Source organism: Myodes glareolus, chromosome 13, assembly GCF_982192425.1.
Source record: "Myodes glareolus chromosome 13, mMyoGla1.1, whole genome shotgun sequence".
Classification (NCBI taxonomy): domain Eukaryota; kingdom Metazoa; phylum Chordata; class Mammalia; order Rodentia; family Cricetidae; genus Myodes; species Myodes glareolus.
Genome location: NC_142038.1, coordinates 74,971,736 through 74,989,236, shown reverse-complemented (window position 1 = coordinate 74,989,236; position 17,501 = coordinate 74,971,736). Strand labels below are relative to the sequence as shown.

The 17,501-nt window shown below is 49.7% G+C and overlaps 1 protein-coding gene across 4 annotated transcripts in view; it reads left to right on the top strand.

The window, feature by feature from the left end:
• Positions 1–11,319, top strand: part of Cables1 (Cdk5 and Abl enzyme substrate 1) — a 100,965-nt gene extending 89,646 nt beyond the window's left edge. For all 4 annotated transcript variants that reach the window (XM_085676317.2, XM_085676318.2, XM_085676316.2 and 1 more), the window contains 3 exons: positions 4,848–4,954; positions 6,277–6,484; positions 10,112–11,319. In XM_085676317.2, the coding sequence (XP_085532443.1) occupies positions 4,848–4,954; positions 6,277–6,484; positions 10,112–10,252 (456 nt within the window). In that variant the 3' untranslated portion in view covers positions 10,253–11,319. The remainder of the gene's footprint in view (positions 1–4,847; positions 4,955–6,276; positions 6,485–10,111) is intronic.
• Positions 11,320–17,501: the final 6,182 nt, after the last annotated feature.

The following is a 17,501-nucleotide window of genomic DNA, read 5'->3' as shown; positions in this document are numbered from 1 at the left end:
CAGCCCTGCCGTCAGAAGCCACAGCCGCAGGCCGGAGGAGCCCTGTGGCCTGGAGTTAGGTGGTGATGTGCTGTGTGTGCTTCCAGGCCAGGAAGGAGCTGTGCCCTGTTTGGTTAGCACTTGGATTTATAGTAACACACCTGGCAAAATCCAGCCTTGTAAGTTTTTGTAACTGGTGTGTTAGACCTTTAGTAAGCCTGAAGTATCAGCTCTGTTTCATTTATTCTTCCCCACACCAGAAAGGGTGGCTAGCAGGGACTGGGAATCCCGTGCCTGCTGCCGAGTCTCCCACTACTGCCTCTCTGGCTCATGTCATCACTGCAAGAACAGCGGTCTCTGGGGTGACTGGGAGGGCCAGCCATAGTGGTCTTTGTACAGCTCCCTCCAGGAGGCCTATAGCTCAGAAGACAGTGGTGGCTAGGGTACAGGGTAGCCCTTCTGCATTCTACAAGGTTTGGAGTTGGACTGCCATACTGGGAACTGCCCACTCAACCTAATTAACTCCAGGCGGGTGAGTGAGCAGAACACAGGGACAGCCTCCCGATCAGATGTCCTGTGACCGTCAGCACAAAGCAGGTATCTTGTAGAGATGCCAGAGGAGGGAACTGAGGGCTGAGTATTTCAACAGTGTGCTCCAGGCTACCTGGATGCTATGTGACAGAGCTGGGCGCAGAAGCAGAGCTCTGGCTGAGTCTCCCTGAGAAGCGAGAACAATGAGACCAGGAGAGCTGCCACAGCAAGCAGGGAAAGGAGGTGCCTGTGAAGCCCCCCGAGACCGAGGTTAAGACTGACTCTTGGGAGGCTGAGATGACCCTGGACAGGGGACTGAACCCTCAGCCTCAGAGAACAGGTGGGGTCAGAGGCTAGCAAGGCTGCACAGCAGCACCTTAGGTCCATCCCATGACTGTGGCCAGGACTGCATCCCCCTAAGAGATGCTGTGACTTCCTGTGACCTTAGGACATTGTTTGCTGTCCTACAGGTTCTCTGTAGATGTGAACGAGGTACAGAGAGGTGAGTGGAGAGAAATGTGAGCCCTGGTCTGACATGATTGTATCGTAGGAAGGGACAGAAAGGACGAGGTGTTGTAATAAGGCATCCGCCAGTCTTGGATATCAGAAGCTTGGGAGGAGCAAGGAACATTCTGGAGTCTGAGTCATAGCATTATGCTCCATGAGTACAGCTTGTCAACCTGCCCAAATTGTAGACTTTCAGCTAGATCTCCAACCTGCAGTTGTCAAAGCTACCCAGAGGGTGGGAGCTTGTTACAGCAGGCCAGGAAACCAAAGCGGCCACTTCCTGTTCTCAGCCGGTCTCGCAGAGCACAGCTTACCACAGCTGTCTTCCCAACGTATCTAGAGGTGTTTCACTGCCCCCTACACACCCCAAAATAGACTGAGGCAGACAGGCTAGCGTGGCTGTTACTGGGCCCTTGCCTTAGTGACGTGGGCTGTCACCAGCCTCCCTCTAGGGTCCTGGGCCACTGGTTCACCTGGCCATGCGTCGATCATGCTTCGTGTGAGGAACACCTTTGTTTGGGCTTCCTCTGTCACTCCTCCTGGAGGACTGCCAACTTCTTGGCAGTCAGATGCTGAAGCTTGAAGAGAGACAGCTTCCCTGAAGCCTAGTAAGGGGTTTCTTGTCTTCACAGCGCCTGTCACTGGGCTTTGACCACCGCTGACGTTTGCAGAGGACCCTACACGTGCCTCAAAATGAATTATCTAACTTAGGAAAGACCCAACGTCAATAGCATGGTGGGGTAGCATTCGAGGCTAAAGCAAGAGGATTGGGAGTTTAAGGCAAGCCTGGGTTACGTGGTGATAATAGGGGGACAGGTGAAGCCCAAATAAATGAGCAAGTCAAATGCCACCTTGGAGCTGAGCCTTGTGTGCTGCGAACAGTCAAGAGGACATGGGGCTACAGCTAGAAACAAGTGCACAGCAGGTAGAGAGTGGCACAGATGTCACTTATGTCTGCCAGCGACATCCCTGTGAACCTGAGAGCTTTGCCATCCTGGTAGTTGATGACCAAGGACTGGGCTGAGGCTCTCACACCAATACTCAGTTGCCCAGCCTGTACTCACCTCACCACCAGCAAAGGACACCCAAGCTCCTTACCCCAACAGCAAGGATGGAACCACCTGTGAACTGCACATGTGTGTCTGTTACAGACCACTCAGCATCCACTCCAGATGGGGCTACATGGTTCTATTGGGAAAATGCTTGCCTTGTGAGCCTGAAGACCTGAGCTTGGTTCTCAGGACCCATGTGGAAAGGCTGGGCCTGACAGCACACTTGTAATTCCATCTTTGGGGAGGTGGAGAAACAGAAAAGATTCCCCAAGGCTCCCTGCTGACTAGCCCTATCTAATTAGTGAACTCTGGGTCAATGAAGGGCCCTGTCACAGCATTCCTAAAGATGCTACTTGAGGTTGTCCTCTGGTTGTTGTCCACTCCTAACTTCCACAGCTGGGAACCCGCTAGTACTGCTGCTGGCTGCAGGCCATGCTGCCCTTGCTGGGGTCTCCACCTACAAGAGAGATGTCTACAGCCAGTGAACTAGAACCGCTCAGCCACTCTTGGTAGCAGAAATAACAGGAGTGCCACCTCCTCTCCGGTCAGAAATGTATTTGTCATCCCAGCTGCAAGAGTCAGGAAACATAACTGCTAGTTCTTGGTCTTTGTAACGGAGTAACGCGTCTCAGAATGAAGCAGAATGTTTAGAGAAGGGTAGTCATAGTTAGTCATAGGGAACTTAGCTGGATGAGTCTCGGGATGCAGCGTCACAGAATAGAATGGAAAGGATTGTTAGGTGGCAAGGATAATCTGATACGCAAGTCTCTAGACTTCAGACATAGAAGCCAACTAAAAAATAAGTTGTGGTAGAAATATCTTGGCTCCTAGACCAGAGATTGGGTGACTTTGACTTGCTAAGGTGACCACTTCTCTGGTCCTGTCTGTATTCACACCTCTTTATGACAGCCCCACGAGAAGGCAGCTGCTGTCAGCTGTCCATTGTCTGATTAGGGAAGAACAGCCTGGAAGACAGTGTGTAAGGGGAGCTGGAAGGACCAAAGTGGAAGGCCAGGATCTTACTGCTGGCCCTGCCTGCAGCTTGCTGAGGTTGAGACAAGCTTCCCCACATCACTGGGCCTCAGTTTCCTCACATGCAAGTTAAGATGGGGTGCATTCAGAGACGCGTTAGGTGAGCTTTCATAGTCCCACATCCAGCCAGCTGCAGTGCTTACTGCAGGAAAGGATCTGGGCCTCAAATGTTTGGACAGACCTGTTGGAAAATGCAAATGCCCATTTGAATTGGGTGTCTTTGCTTAGTGTTACTCACCTAATTTCTCGTCGTCCCAAATGTGAGCTGGATTAGCAGAGTCAAGTTAATATAGCTAACAGTGTTTATGCTCCAGGGAAGGAAAATGCCATTGAGATCACTTTTCATTGGGCATATGTGGCTTCTAGTTGCCACCAAATGCAGTACATGTGCCTATTCTAAGTCTTGTCAAGCTAGGGTGTAGCTCAGTGGTATAGCACTTGCCAGAGCATACCCAAAGCCCTAGGTTCAATTCTCAGCACCGCCAAAATCTAAAATTTCATTAAGCATCACATCAAACCAAGTGTTCAGAAAAATCCACAACTTTAGTCAGGGTCACTGAGAAATGTTGAATGGATCTTGCTGCTAGTGGGTCATCCCTGTGGCTGGGTGGCCTCCACATCACATCCTGTGGAAAGCAGTGACCTGCTGGGGTGACTTCTGTTGTCAGCCTAGAGTACTGGCCCTTGGCAGGTGCACTCTGGGGATGAGCTGAAATTGACTGGCATGACCCAGCAAAATGTAAATTCAGGGTTAAATATGCAGAGCACTGAGCAAGGGAGCCCAGGACACTCCTAAGCTTCAAAAGGAACCTGTCTTAGGCAGAGTTTAATCAAGGGACTACTAAGAATTTTACCATTCCATACATACAATGGAACGTCACTCTGCCTCCGAAGGGCAGTGCCGGCGGAACCTGCATTAACACTGAAGAAGCCTGTGATGAGAGAGCAAACACGCTATTTCACTTACACGAGGCAAAAGTTGGCTGGGGGCTCGTGAGGTGGCTAAGTAGGTAAGGATTCTTGCCACCAAGCCCGACAACCAGAGTTTAATTTCTTGACTTCACATACTAGAAGGAGAGAACCAACCCCCACAAGTTATCTTCTGGCCCGCCCCCAACACACATGCATGTACATGTGTACACACACACACAAATTAATGTTTAATAAAATTAAAATGTAAAAAAATTACATAGTGCTCACACATGTAATCCCAGCAGGAATAATACGAAGTTCAAGGTCAGTCTTGACTACCTAAAGCCCTGTCTCGAAAACAAGCAAACAAACGAAAATGCTTGCTGGGGCTCAAGAAAGTGAACAGGGAGATGGAATGCCGGATATAGTTGTGGTAACGGTCGCATAACAAGGTGAAAGTTCTTAATGATACTATATGGTGCCTTAAATGGTGAATTTTATGCATGTTTTGTCATATTTCACAAAAAAATATTTAACCAGCAGCTGGAATGTGTTGAGCATCTGTAATGTGCAGGGACTTGTACAGAGCACCTCTCATGGTTCCCAAGGTAACCAGGGGAGGTGGGACGTGAGATGCTGGGTAAATGAGTCTCCCAAAGTCAAGCCAGGGAGGGGCTGAGGGTGGAGCCTTTCAATCCTAACCTCATATGGACAACAGGTTGAGACAGTCACAGGCCTGATTGTCTGTCTACTGGCTGCTTCGGGCCTAACTTGTACATTGTTCATACATCTGATCCATGGTTACAGTGATGTTTCTTGCCTCCTCTATTACAGACCACGGTGATTGACTACGTGAAGCCCTCAGATCTCAAGAAGGACATGAACGAAACTTTTAAGGAAAAGTTTCCTCACATTAAGTTAACACTCAGCAAAATCAGGAGGTATGGGAGCTATGTATCACCCTGGACTTTCCAGCCAGGCCCCCTCCAGGCCCACTTCAGGCTCACGTTGTACTATAGTTCTCCTTGTTCCTCAGGAAAAGAAATACAGTCACGTTCAGTAGACATTCATCCTCTGCTAACTGACTCGTGCCTGGATGTCATGGGAGAGCCCAGGGCATCAGGCGTCAGGCCAAACTCCTGACCCGCTAGTTGGCACAGCTCTAGGGGAGTCATTCAGTGAGAAAAACCATTTCGTGCCATCTGCCTGCAGCTTGCCAGCTCAGTGAAACCGAGGTTATAGAAAGTGAGAGGATGGAACTGGGAATGGGTCTCGGTTGGCAGAGTGCTGGGCTTCCATGCACAGAGACACGACCCAGGCGTGGTTATACAGTCCCATAATCCCAGCACTTGGGAGACAGAGCAGAAATCTGAAAACAAGAGTCATGTCTAAAAACAATTGAACCCTGGTGGGCAGCATTCAGGTCTCAGCTTTCTGGGATGCAGGCACAACAGAAGTGCATAGAATTGGCACCTCAGAAGTGCATGAGATAACTCCATCTACCTAGGCATGACTTCAGGGCCCTATCTTTGAAGCCAGAACAGAGACACAGGCCAAGATTTCCCATGCAGATGATTGGATGGGTTTGCGGTGATCTACATCTGCCAGCTGTTCACCTTGTCAAGATAGAGAGGTGCTGACTTGTCTTGTGGTATCCACATACCTCCAACATCACAGGCGTGTGCTCACCACCTCTGAGATGCTGGAGTATGTGCAGGGTGTACTTAGTGTATCCTAACACAGATTTGATTCTGGCATTTTCCAAACCAAAGAATAAAAAGAATTAAGCATCCATGCTTTGTACCTTTGCTAGGCAGCTTTCCGAGGACCCTAGTGGTTTTACCTTTGGCCGAACACTTCTTCTACCTGACTTAGAGTCTAATCAATACTTGGCAGAACTTAGACCAAACACCTGCTATAGCTCTAAAATAAGCATGGATCCCTTTCTTCACTTTGAGGAGCCCCACGACCCATTTTCCTGGGGACTCAGATATATAGAATATTCTGTGGTATCTGTCTCCTGCTCTTTGCAGCTCTGCCTGCCCGTAATCCTTGGAAGTGGTGATTTGGGCCGTGCTATGTCTGTGTTACTAGACCCACAGAGGAGCCAGAGCCCTAGCTGCTCCCACATCAGTGTGGATTAATCTCAGCCTACATCCCCCTGCGGGACGGAAATAGAGAAAATGCTTTCCAGATGGTGTCATAGTCGCCTTGTGGGTCCCAAGAGCTCTCTTAGAACTCCTTGCTTCCTGTCTTTCTCCAGTCTGAAGAGAGAGATGCGGAAGCTTGCCCAGGAGGATTGTGGCTTTGAGGAGCCCACGGTGGCCATGGCCTTTGTCTACTTTGAGAAGCTCGCCCTCAAGGGGAAGCTGAACAAGCAGAACCGGAAGCTCTGTGCAGGAGCGTGTGTGCTGCTAGCAGCCAAGGTCGGAAGTGACCTCAAAAAGCATGAAGTCAAGCATCTAATTGATGTAAGTGAGCTGGGTCTTGATGGGGGGCTGAGGGTGCACTCAGTCCAGGGGTCCCCTGGCAGGCAGATAGACTTTAACAGCTAAAGGGATGAGGGTTGTAGAATGATTTGTAGGGAAATGGATGATCGACCTGGACAAGATTAAAAAGCCATCATTAGAGTCATGACCTAAAAACCCTGCTCAGAGAGAGCTTGAATGATGAAGTTTGTATCTTAGGGTTTCTATAGCTGTGAGGAAACACCATGACATGGCAAGCCTTATAAAGCAAAATGGGGCACTTAAGTTTCAAGGGTTTAGTCCACTATCATCATGGTAGTAGGACACGGTGGTGTGCATGGTGCTGGTGCTGGAGAAGGAGCTAAGAGTCCTGTATCTTTATCTGCAGGCAGTAGGAAGTGAACTGTGACGTGGATGTGGCTTGCGCGTAGAAGACCTCAGAGCCCACCTCCACTCCAGTGACACACTCCTTCCAATAAGGTCATGCATCCTAATAGTGCCGCTCTCTTTGGGGACCATTTCCTTCAAACCACCACATATGTTAACTACAAGAGTCTTGTGAGCAGCATGACTGTAGAACACCCATCAGAAATTATGGGTTCAGTGTAATGGTATGACCTTACTTCTAAAGGACAGCACCACCAAACAAGGACACCCTGACTGCCCGGGGTGGGTAGCCAACCCCTGCTTGCAAGGCTAAGGCAGGAGGACTGAAGTTCAAAGTCAGCCAGGGAAACCTAGTGAGACCCTGTCTCAAATAATAAAAAAAAGTGGAGAGGGATGTAGTACGGTGTTGAATGTGTGCCTAGCACGGCACGTGTGAGGCCCAAGGTTCCCATTCCTAATACACAAATGTATATTATATGTTGTATGTGTACTGTAGTGTATAAATAAACAAAGAAAAGCTGATCAAGAGCCAACTGCCACTGAGAAAATATGCTAACACTCACAGTTCCCAAGAGAAACTGTGGGCTGCTGTAGCACAGCCATGGAACGGCTGGTTTAAACAACAGAAACTTACATCATATCGCTGTGAAAGCCGGATGTGCCTTTTTTTTCTAAATCTGATCTCCTTTGAGGTCACCAAGTTCATAAAGACCACCCAATTCCTCTGAGCCTAATTATCCTCAGAGGTCTTATCTCCTAACTGCTCTTCACTGGGGCCAAGGCCAGCACCGTTCCTTTGTGAGAGCCACACCTTCAGTGTATATGATCAGAACCCTATGGGGGCAGAAGGAAAGGGAAGAACTTGTGGGCAAGAGTCTTCATTATTATTTCCAGAAAGGGGTACTCATCAGACAGGTGTGTAGGCCTAGGAGTGGCCAGTTTGAAGAATGCCTATCCGTGCTGGACTGCCTGCAGGTGGACAGCAGCCTCATCAGCGTGAAGGAAGGATCTGGAACGCTTGCGTTTTAAAAGCACTTTCATGGGAGTGTCCACTGTTGACTGTGGGTGTTGTAAGTGCTCAAAGCCTGGCATGCACAACTAAGTGCCCTGTAAATGTTAGCAATTTTGCATCCAACAAAAAGTGATCATCCAGCTTACTGCTGAAGTCCCGAGGCTCTGCTGTGCTTTCTGGAAACCCTGCAGACCTGGTTCCAGGACGGTCCCAAAGAAAGGGCTTCAAGGCAGACTCGTTGCAAGGCTGAGATCTCAGAGCAGCTGGACTCACCAGGTTTATGGGCAGGAGTCACACTCTGATAAGCGATCCTAGCCACAGGGCAGATCTGCCAGGATGTCATGTCAGGCTTACGATATGTGACTAACTGTTGAGGGCAGCAGGAGGAGTGTGGTCAGGGAAGGCAGGGACAGCAGTGAGGATAAGCTGTTACAGGCACCGAGCAGACAGCTGGTACGATGTCTTATGTATCTGAGTACCCACTGTCTCTACTGATGAAGAGAGTAAGGTAGGTACTTGCTGCTTTTTTTAAAGAAAGAATATTATTTAGGTCATGGTTTACTAATTTTCAGAAATGGTACAGGGTCCAGTGTGTGCAGTAGATACATGAACATGGAAGTGACCATTGAGTGCCAAATCCAAGCTGAGCATCAATAGGCTTATACAGGTGTCCCCATTTATCCATTGGCCTTTCCTGGTCTCAGTTACCCAAGGCAACCACAGCCCCAAATACTGTATAGGAAAGTCCTAAAATGCCATATGTACGTTTTAGGCTGTACACCAGGCTCAGAGTGTGGTGACAGTTCTCCCTGTCCACCTCAGACACGAATTGCCATGTGTCTTGTGTAGCCACCTTGTTTGCTAGACTGGCTACCCAAGCATCATAGTGTGCATGTCCGACCTACTCCTATGAGAGCCTGGATCACAATGCCTTCCTCTCGTCACAAGGCACTGCATGGCTCAGCCCAGAATAAGCAACAGAGAAAGCGTTTGTGGAACTTCACTGCACTATAGTTACTGTTTCGCTCATAAATCGGGCACAATAAGTCAAGTTTTACTATAGATATACTATTTTATTACGTATCTAGAGGATATGGTATTTTGTTTTCAGAATCTACTTGGGGGTCCCCAGATAAAGTGGGAAATTTATATACTATGCATATAACAAATGCATCTTTAGAAGTAATGCTCACACAGTTCTAAGCATATTCATACGGTACACATTTAATCAGAGCTCAGTACTATGTCACATGGCAGACGCTGACGTATCAACACAGACCAACAGTTCTGATCTGAATGTGGCACCCTGATGTGAGGTCTCTTAGTTTTACCTCAGTACCGTCAGCCACTGCCCTGTGAGATTCTTCATTAGCCAAAAGCTGAGCTTAAACTGAGGCCAAGTGTTCTAGCAAAAGAGGAAACTTTCTGTCCCCCAGTGTCTCTTCTGGTTCTAATCCTGGAAGCCTGCCTTGCCGAGTGAACAGGTGAGGGAGGGGCCGTTGCTACTCAGCCGACAGCCTCATAGGGACTTGGGGTCCCATGAGCGATAAAAAGACTAAATCACAAATCTCATGCCATGCCAAGACTGCCTGTGGTGCTTGCTAGCCAAGGTCTCTGACCTCTAAGCCTGACTCAGGTATAGCAGGTGCAGTGAGAATCCCAGCTAGGTGGCTCAGCGCAGCAGTTTCCGGCCTCTTGAGCTGTGGCCACCTGTAAAGTGGGCGCAAACGCAACATCAGTGGAGTAGTAAAGACGGCTGACCCTGTCTGTACCACCAGAGCTAAGGCAGGAAGCCCAGCAGTACTGACTGTCCCCTCTTCCTCCGGTACCTTCCTTGTGACAGACAGATGGATGGTGGTCTGGGCATGTTTTCCTCACCCCTGAAACTCACACCAGAATTTGCTTTCCACTACAGTGGTGTTGGGAGGGGACACCAAGGAGGACTTGTGCCATCTTTTGGGAGTTGATGTCTCCTGAAACTAGAGTAGCTACAAGAGTAGTGTGTGAGGAGTGCGGCTGTATGGCTGTGCATCCCGATTTCTTCCCGACCTCCAGAACCTCTTTTCTTTTAAAATCCCCCAGAACCCAAAGTTCTGTTTACAGCAGTGGAGAGCAGATGTGTCTGTGATACTCACTAACTTGATGGTAGAAACACTGCCCTTGGAAAAAGAACAAACAAAAAAGCCCAAGTTGTTAAATGCAAAACTAAAATGGCTCTGTTGACTTCACAGAAACTGGAAGAGAAGTTCCGGCTGAACAGGAGAGAACTGATTGCCTTTGAATTTCCGGTGTTGGTGGCCTTGGAGTTCGCACTTCATCTTCCAGAACACGAAGTCATGCCCCACTACAGACGCCTGATCCAGAGCTCCTAGCACAGGCCCCAGGAAGGCCAGGATGCTTCCTCTGAGTGCGGCGGCCTCTCTGTTACCAGAGAGGAGGGCGAGAGCCAGGCCTACCACGCTGAGTCTCCTGGCAGCTGTATTTTTACGGAGAAGCCGTACCTGGAACCGGCTAGGGAGATGTCGCTCAGGCTTACCAGGAGAAGCGTGTGCTGGGATGAGGCCTTCCCGGGTCCCCAAGCGGAACTCAGTTGTGCCCATTCCTTCCAGGCGCATGTGAAGTCCGAAGCTGCTCAGGGCCTTTCCTGCAGACTGGTTCTGACTGGGAGCGCGCTGTGCTAGAACAGAGGGAGCCGAATGTGCAGGGTTGGGAGAAGCTGCTTAAAGTTCCCTCTCCCTGTGTCAAGAGTGTGCCAATCTATTTTTATATCTGCCATCGGAAGTGCACTTTCCCTGGGCACAAGGGTGTGGGTGCGCGAGTGTCTTAGGGGCACCGTGACACTTGACTCCCAAGCCAATCCCCACCCTCTATGGAGCTGACTTTTAATGATTTCTAGGTAACAATGACTCAGATCCAGAGTGACATCTCTGCTCTTAGGAAATAACACTGTTTAGAGACTGTACCTGCCACCCAGCGGAGGGGCAGCAGTTCCTGGTATAGGGTAAGGCGTGTAGAGTGGCGCTCCGAACTTCCTGCCACCACACCACGGGCTTCTGTTTAACGCTCCAGCTCCTGCCTGTGGAGACATGAGGCTGCACTCCATAGCGTGTATTCCTGTACTCTATGTTAGAGTGCGTAATGAGCGCGTTTATTGTGCTAAATACATATATGTGTGTATGTTTTAAAAGTCTGTATTGGGGGTAAGACGCATGATTGGAGTCTTGTGACTTTTGCAGCTGGGACAAACTACCTTTCAAGCTGTGGTTAAGTTGATTGTTACTACAAATTGTGACTTGTCCTGACTCATTCTGGGGCTGCCTGTCCTGCAGTACTGACCATGCTGTCACATGGTTGGTGTACAGGTGGAACTTTACTGAAGAAAGCTTATGGCCTTGGAAAAGAAGAATTAAAATATTTTGTTCTTTTACATATACATAAATGTGTGTGTGAAGATCAAGTCTCAGCCACTTGTTGTGGTCAGGGTTTCTATCGCTGTGACGAAACATCAAGACCAAAAAGCAAGTTGGAGAGGAAAGGGTTTATTTGACTTACACTTGAGTGTTGGTTCATCACTGAAGGACCTCAGGACAGGAGCTCAAACAGGGCAGGATCCCAGAGGCAGGAGCTGATGTAGAGGCCATGGAGGGGCTCTGCTTACTGACTTGTTCCATATGGTTTGCTCAACCCAGTTTCATGTAGAACACAGCCCAGGGGGCACCATACACAATGAGCTGGGCCCTCCCCATTGATCACTAAATGAGAAAATGCCTTACAGCGGGATCTCATGGAGCCATTCCTCAGCTGAGGCTCCTTCCTCTGATGACTCTAGTTTGTGTCAAGTTCACACACACACACACCAAGTACTCACACACACACTACCCAATACACACACACACACACCACCCAGTACACACACACATACACCCCACCCAGCACACACACACACACACCACCCAGCACACACACATACCCCACCCAGTACACACATACCCCACCCAGCACACACACCTCACCCAGCACACACACACACATCCCACCCAACACACACACACACACCACCCAGTACACACACCCCACCCAGCACACACACACACCATCCAGTACACACACACACGTACACACACACCCCACCCAGCACACACACACACCTCACCCAGCACACACACACACCCAGCACTCACCTCTACAGCCAATTTCCTCACATCCATGCCGCCTCAGAACTTGGCAGTCCTGGTGAGGTCACAGGCTGAGACCCTCTAATTACCTGGAGAAGTGTGGAGGAAGCAAGCGTTTGCAGCGCTCACTGTAGCCCAGGCTGGCCTCAAACTTGAACTCTTTCTGCCTCAGTGGGATGTAGGCATGCCCTACCCTATCTATGAAACTGAAGCTTGTTATTAGACATGGTCTCGCTGTGTTGTCCAGTCTCAGCCTCCCAGTAGCCGGGACAGCAGGTGCACACTAGCACTCCTCGCCCATACAAGATGGAGAAGCTGCAGCTGCCGTGAGAACATGAAGACTCTTAGGCTTAATTTAGCTGAATTCAGTCCTAAATATCTTGCTAGCAAGTTTCCTCATCCAAGTATCAGTTGGGTGGGATATGATGGCACATGGTCTTTTTGGTTGCTCAAAGTTCAACTAATATTTAAGGAACACACTGCTTACAAAGCAAACTGGGAAGCACAAAGCCTCCAAAATCTCCGTTTCCTGACCATCAGGATGTCCTGGCCATCCTTTGCTGAAGGTATCTATCACCATGTACCCAGGTGTGCTTTTGGACTCTCAGCCCCTCATTCAGAACCTGCTGGAGAGATAACTACCCCGGTAGTCAAGACTTCTGGAGGTAGAGCTGGCCAAACAGTTCCCAGGTGCCAAGCTGGGATTTGGGGGACCAAGTGCTTCCCTGTATCTTGAAACCAGATTTATATTCTTGGATTTGGGATGATTCGTGTTTGAACAACTATACATGGATTCAAGATGTCACTAGTCTTTTCCCTTTTAGTCTAAGCATTGTGTGTGTGGAGGCGGGAGTCTTGTTTTACCTTGGCGGAGGGGGTGCCTTCATGAGCACAAGGCTCTGTGACAGGACTCCGGAGCTGATGGTCACGACTCCAGCTTTCCAGGGGCCACAGAAGACGAGGAGAGTCAGGAACACACGCCACTCAGACTCAGGAAACCTGAGCCTGCGCTGTGAGAAAGACAGGAAGGCCAGTTCTAGAAGCTTCTGTGGCTTTGCCCTTTGCCTTTATCAGAGGGGGAAGTCCTCTGAGGACTGACCTGAAGCTTCCCTAGGGCAGTCTCTAAGAAAACTCTGCTCAGTTACCTGCTCCTTGAGACAACAAGGCTGACCCCAGTCTGGTCTGCAAGGCTGGGCACCTCTGCTCCAGTCAGCCCTGGATGCGAGGGCACAGCTGAGAATCAATCACTAAAGTGGTACCCATGAGAACTGGGTCAGTTCCCGTGCCTCCCCGGACCGTCCAGGAAGCCCCGCCAGCCACTTCCCCTCTGCTGTATCAAATGCAAGGGTTTGTTGTCCTCAGCCCTTTCTTTCTGGTCAGAAACCCAACCAGAGTCTGCTATCATCAGGCAGCAGGCTCCATTTGGAGTGGTCACTTCACACAAATCACTCTGTGTCACATGTCCCATCTTAGTGACTAGGGAGCAGGACTGGACTGAGGTTCCTTCCCCTCCTTGTTACTCCTTCCTGTTCCCTTCATCCCTGCAACAGCAAATCCAACAGCTCCAGTTCCTTATCTGTCGCTCTCGGACATTTCCTGTTCAGTGTTCAGCTGCCAAGTACTTTGCCCTCCAGGCCTGGCGGCCTCTGGTAACTCAGGAGAAGCCAGGCTGCCTGCTGCCCCTTTGCAAGAATCAAACAAGAAGAGAAGAGAGGTGAGCTCAGGTGTTGTGCCCCTAGTGAAGAAAGAAGTCTCCCCAAGAAGGGGGATTGCAGGGAACACCCCACGGGCAGGGTAGCCTGCAGTCATCGCCTGGGGTAGATAAAGACAATGCTACCAGTGGGGGTTCCTGGGGACAGGAGGAGAAAGCAAACACCAGTTCAGATAGGGAGTCGCATAATTCAGGCAGACACTGGCTCAAACAAAAGGCGGCTTCCAGAAGTGCCATAGAAGGCAGAGCTGATAAGAGCTGCAAAGGATGAACTATCTGAGTTAAGTGTTGCATGGGCAGGTGGTTCAAGAGACAGACAGATTGACGGGTATGGCATGCCTGTTACGTCGCTCGTGCCGCTCATGAGACTCAGAGCACCCTGTGGATGAGTCTTCCTCCTTGGTGACAGACAGGGAAGCTGGTCATCCCCGGTCCCATCCTGAGCAGCCCTCCAGAAGCCCTTTGGTGGCACCTGCCAGCAAAGTTGCCTATGGCTTCTCTTTCTCTGTCCCCATGCAGAGAGTTGAGAGCTGGCCTTTGGCTTCCTAATGCCAAGACTCTCCCCGACTTCCCCTCTGCCCAGCCAAGGAATCAGAGACAGCCTGAATACATGAAACCTCTCCCTGTCTGACACCTGAAAGAAGAGAGTCCCCATTCTACCCCTTTGTCCCTGAACACTCATCAGAGCTCCCAGCATGCTGTCTGTATGCCTATGACATCAGCAACTCTTCTAAAAAAAATTCTTACCCAAGAGAACAATCTGCCTCAGTGTTCCCCTTGAGCCCTAAACCTGAAGCCTTTTTATAGAGGTTTGCTGAAAGCCGGGTGTGAACTGGGGATCTTCACGTCTATTAACACCATGTACAAGACAGTCAGCCTGACGCAGTGACTGAAGCACCACTCTCATGGGCTGTCTAAGTCAGAGCCAGGTGAGGAATGCTGCCAGTCTGCCCTTGCTCGCCCTGGAGAGCCTGGGGTGGACTGGGAAGAGGCATGACCCAGTAAGACCCAACTCAGCCCACTGCTGAGAGATGGGAGCCTGGCTGTTAGTTCAAGGTTGATGGAGACAACTTGGAAATAAAAGAAACAGCTTGACATCAGCAGAGACAGAACTGTCCCTTTATAGAAGACCTGAAAGGCCACAGTCTTTCTGACAGAGTAGAGACTATGCCCACATGGTATGTGGGGGAGGGGTAGGGGCTGGGGATTTTATAGGGTGGAAAGAGGACTTTGGGGATAGAAGATTCCACCTGCAGGCCAGTGACCTTGCAGTCTCAAGGTGGAAGACATCACTCAGAGATGTGTGAACTTCCCAGCAGGCACTGACAGTCACAGGTGCCACCAGGGAAGCCAACTTTCATGTCCAGAGAGTCTCCGTCTACCTGAGGTCTTTAGATCATTAACCCCTCAGATTAATGCTATCTAGTATGTACGTGGTCTCAGGACACTAAGCTTCATCCCTAAGCTGTAGATGAACTTCAGAGTGGGTATTATTACATACAACCGGCTCAAGGTACCTTTTAGGTTCAAGTTCAAATCCCAGTTAAGCTCTTCCAGACGGGCAGTCTGCACCCTAGCGACTCTCTCTAGGTCTGGGTCACCTGGCAGTTCCACTCCACCCCGGAACTTCCTCATGCCGCAGCCCAAGGCATGCCTCTGTCTACAGAACCAACCAGCATCACCCTCCTCACTGGCTTCTCGCCAGCTGCTTTGTCACTCACTCCCCAGGTTGCTTGTCCCCTATGCTGGCAACCCCACAGCCTGCTTCCCACCTAATCCCTCTTCCTCTCTACTCTACTCCATGTCATTTCTTTGCACCTGCCTTAAGCCTGGGATTTCTTGTCCCATCTCTTGTCCTTCCCCAATCTCTTTCTGGTCTTCGGCTTCCACCAGGTATGGGAGTCCATTGAGGCTGGTGTGTTCCCCACTGCCATGTCCTTCCCTGTCCTGTGGATCCTCAGACACAGCCCCACACTGCCATGCCCTTTCCTCACCGTCCTGTGGATCCTCCCTGTCCTGTGGATCTGAGCACACAGTTCCACACTGCCATGTCCTTCCCTGTCCCGTGGATCCTCGCACACAGCCCCACACTGCCACGTCCTTCCCTGCCCCGTGGATCCTCGCACACAGCCCCACACTGCCATGTCCTTTCCTCACTGTCCTGTGAATCCTCACTGTCCCGTGGATCCTCGCACACAGCCCCACATTACACTCATCATTACCCACTGAATGCAAAGTGACAGGCTGGACACTCTGAGCACACAGACACCTGTGGTCTCAACTGCACAGAGAGTTCTTTGGCCACTCACTTGGGAAGTCCCTACAATGCCTTGCTGTCTTTGGTGGCTGGGTGCTTTCCATGGCCCTCTGAACATGTAAACATTTGGGTTTTACACACTTTCTCTGAATGTTCCCTAGAGTTCTCATGCTGCCACAGCCTGGCCTCAGTGAGACACCTGTGCGAACCCAGCTGTTCCAGGATGCTTAGACTCTGCTCTCAGTTTTCCACAGAATATGATTTTTCCACATATTCCACAGAATATGATTTTTCAGAAAGCCTTTAAAAAAACAAACAAAAGACATGAAATCAAGACCTGCAGGGGAAAGAATGAAGAGATGATTATTCATTCTTAATACTTTTCCTCACTGAAAAATTCCATCTCTGAATCCTATTGGCCTAAAATCTTGGCTAAGAGATATGGTTCTTACTGTAGCCAAAAGAAGCTTCCACAGGAGGCTGGGGAGCTGGCCCAACTGTTAAAAATGTTAGTTGTTCTTGCAGGGGACCCAGGTGCTGTTTCCAGTACTCACAAAGTGGCTCAGAACCATCCAGTGCCAGGAGGTCCGATGCCGCCTTCTGACTTCTTACCTGGCGTACATATGGTATACATACATGTAGGCAAAATTCTCATGCACATAGAATAAATAAATCTAAAAACAAAGTTTCCAGAGACCAATTTACTCTTCTAGAGCAGCCCCTTTGCTGGGGGATACGGAGGCATTTGATGAGCACTTCTCAGTGTGGTCCTCAGAGTCACCCAGGGACTTGTAGAAAGCAGACTCTCTGGAGGTGCCATCTGGGAATTTGGCATCCTCATGTGGCATTTTTCCCTTCCCAAGCTTGACAACCATAGCCATAAAGGTGTTGGGGTGTCCTAACAAAGCTCACAGAAGGCAGTCAGAGACTCTGATGCCAGCAGGGCTTCTCATGTACGCCAGACGTCAGAGAGCCCAAGTTGGGACTCAAGATTTCAAGGAGCCAGACCCCTAGTCCACAAGTCACAGTTCGTATTTTTAGAAGCAATGCAGAATGAGTTGCTTCTCTGACATTAATCTCTCTGTAGCAGGGCATATGGGGGTGGGGTAACAGATTCTATACCTCTCTTCTCCCTGAGTACTGGAGGATGGAGGGAGAAGAAAAATCAGAGGCAAAATAGGTTTTGGTACCTAATATGCCACACAGGGAGACACAACCAGCCAAACAGAAAAAAAATACCAATGGGAAATAAATCCTTGTGTCCTGGACTCGGAGATTTTGTTGTTGTTGTTGTTGTTGTTGTTGTTATAATGCTAACACTAAAGTCTCCAGAACCCAAACTGTGAGCCTTTGGAAGCCACTCAGAGGGGATGTGAGACACTCTGGGTCCAAAGCTCCAGACTGTACGAGAGAGATGCATGGCTGAAGCAGTGCGAATGCACAGCAGTGCCCAGGAGAAGGGAGCCTGCAGGGGCAAT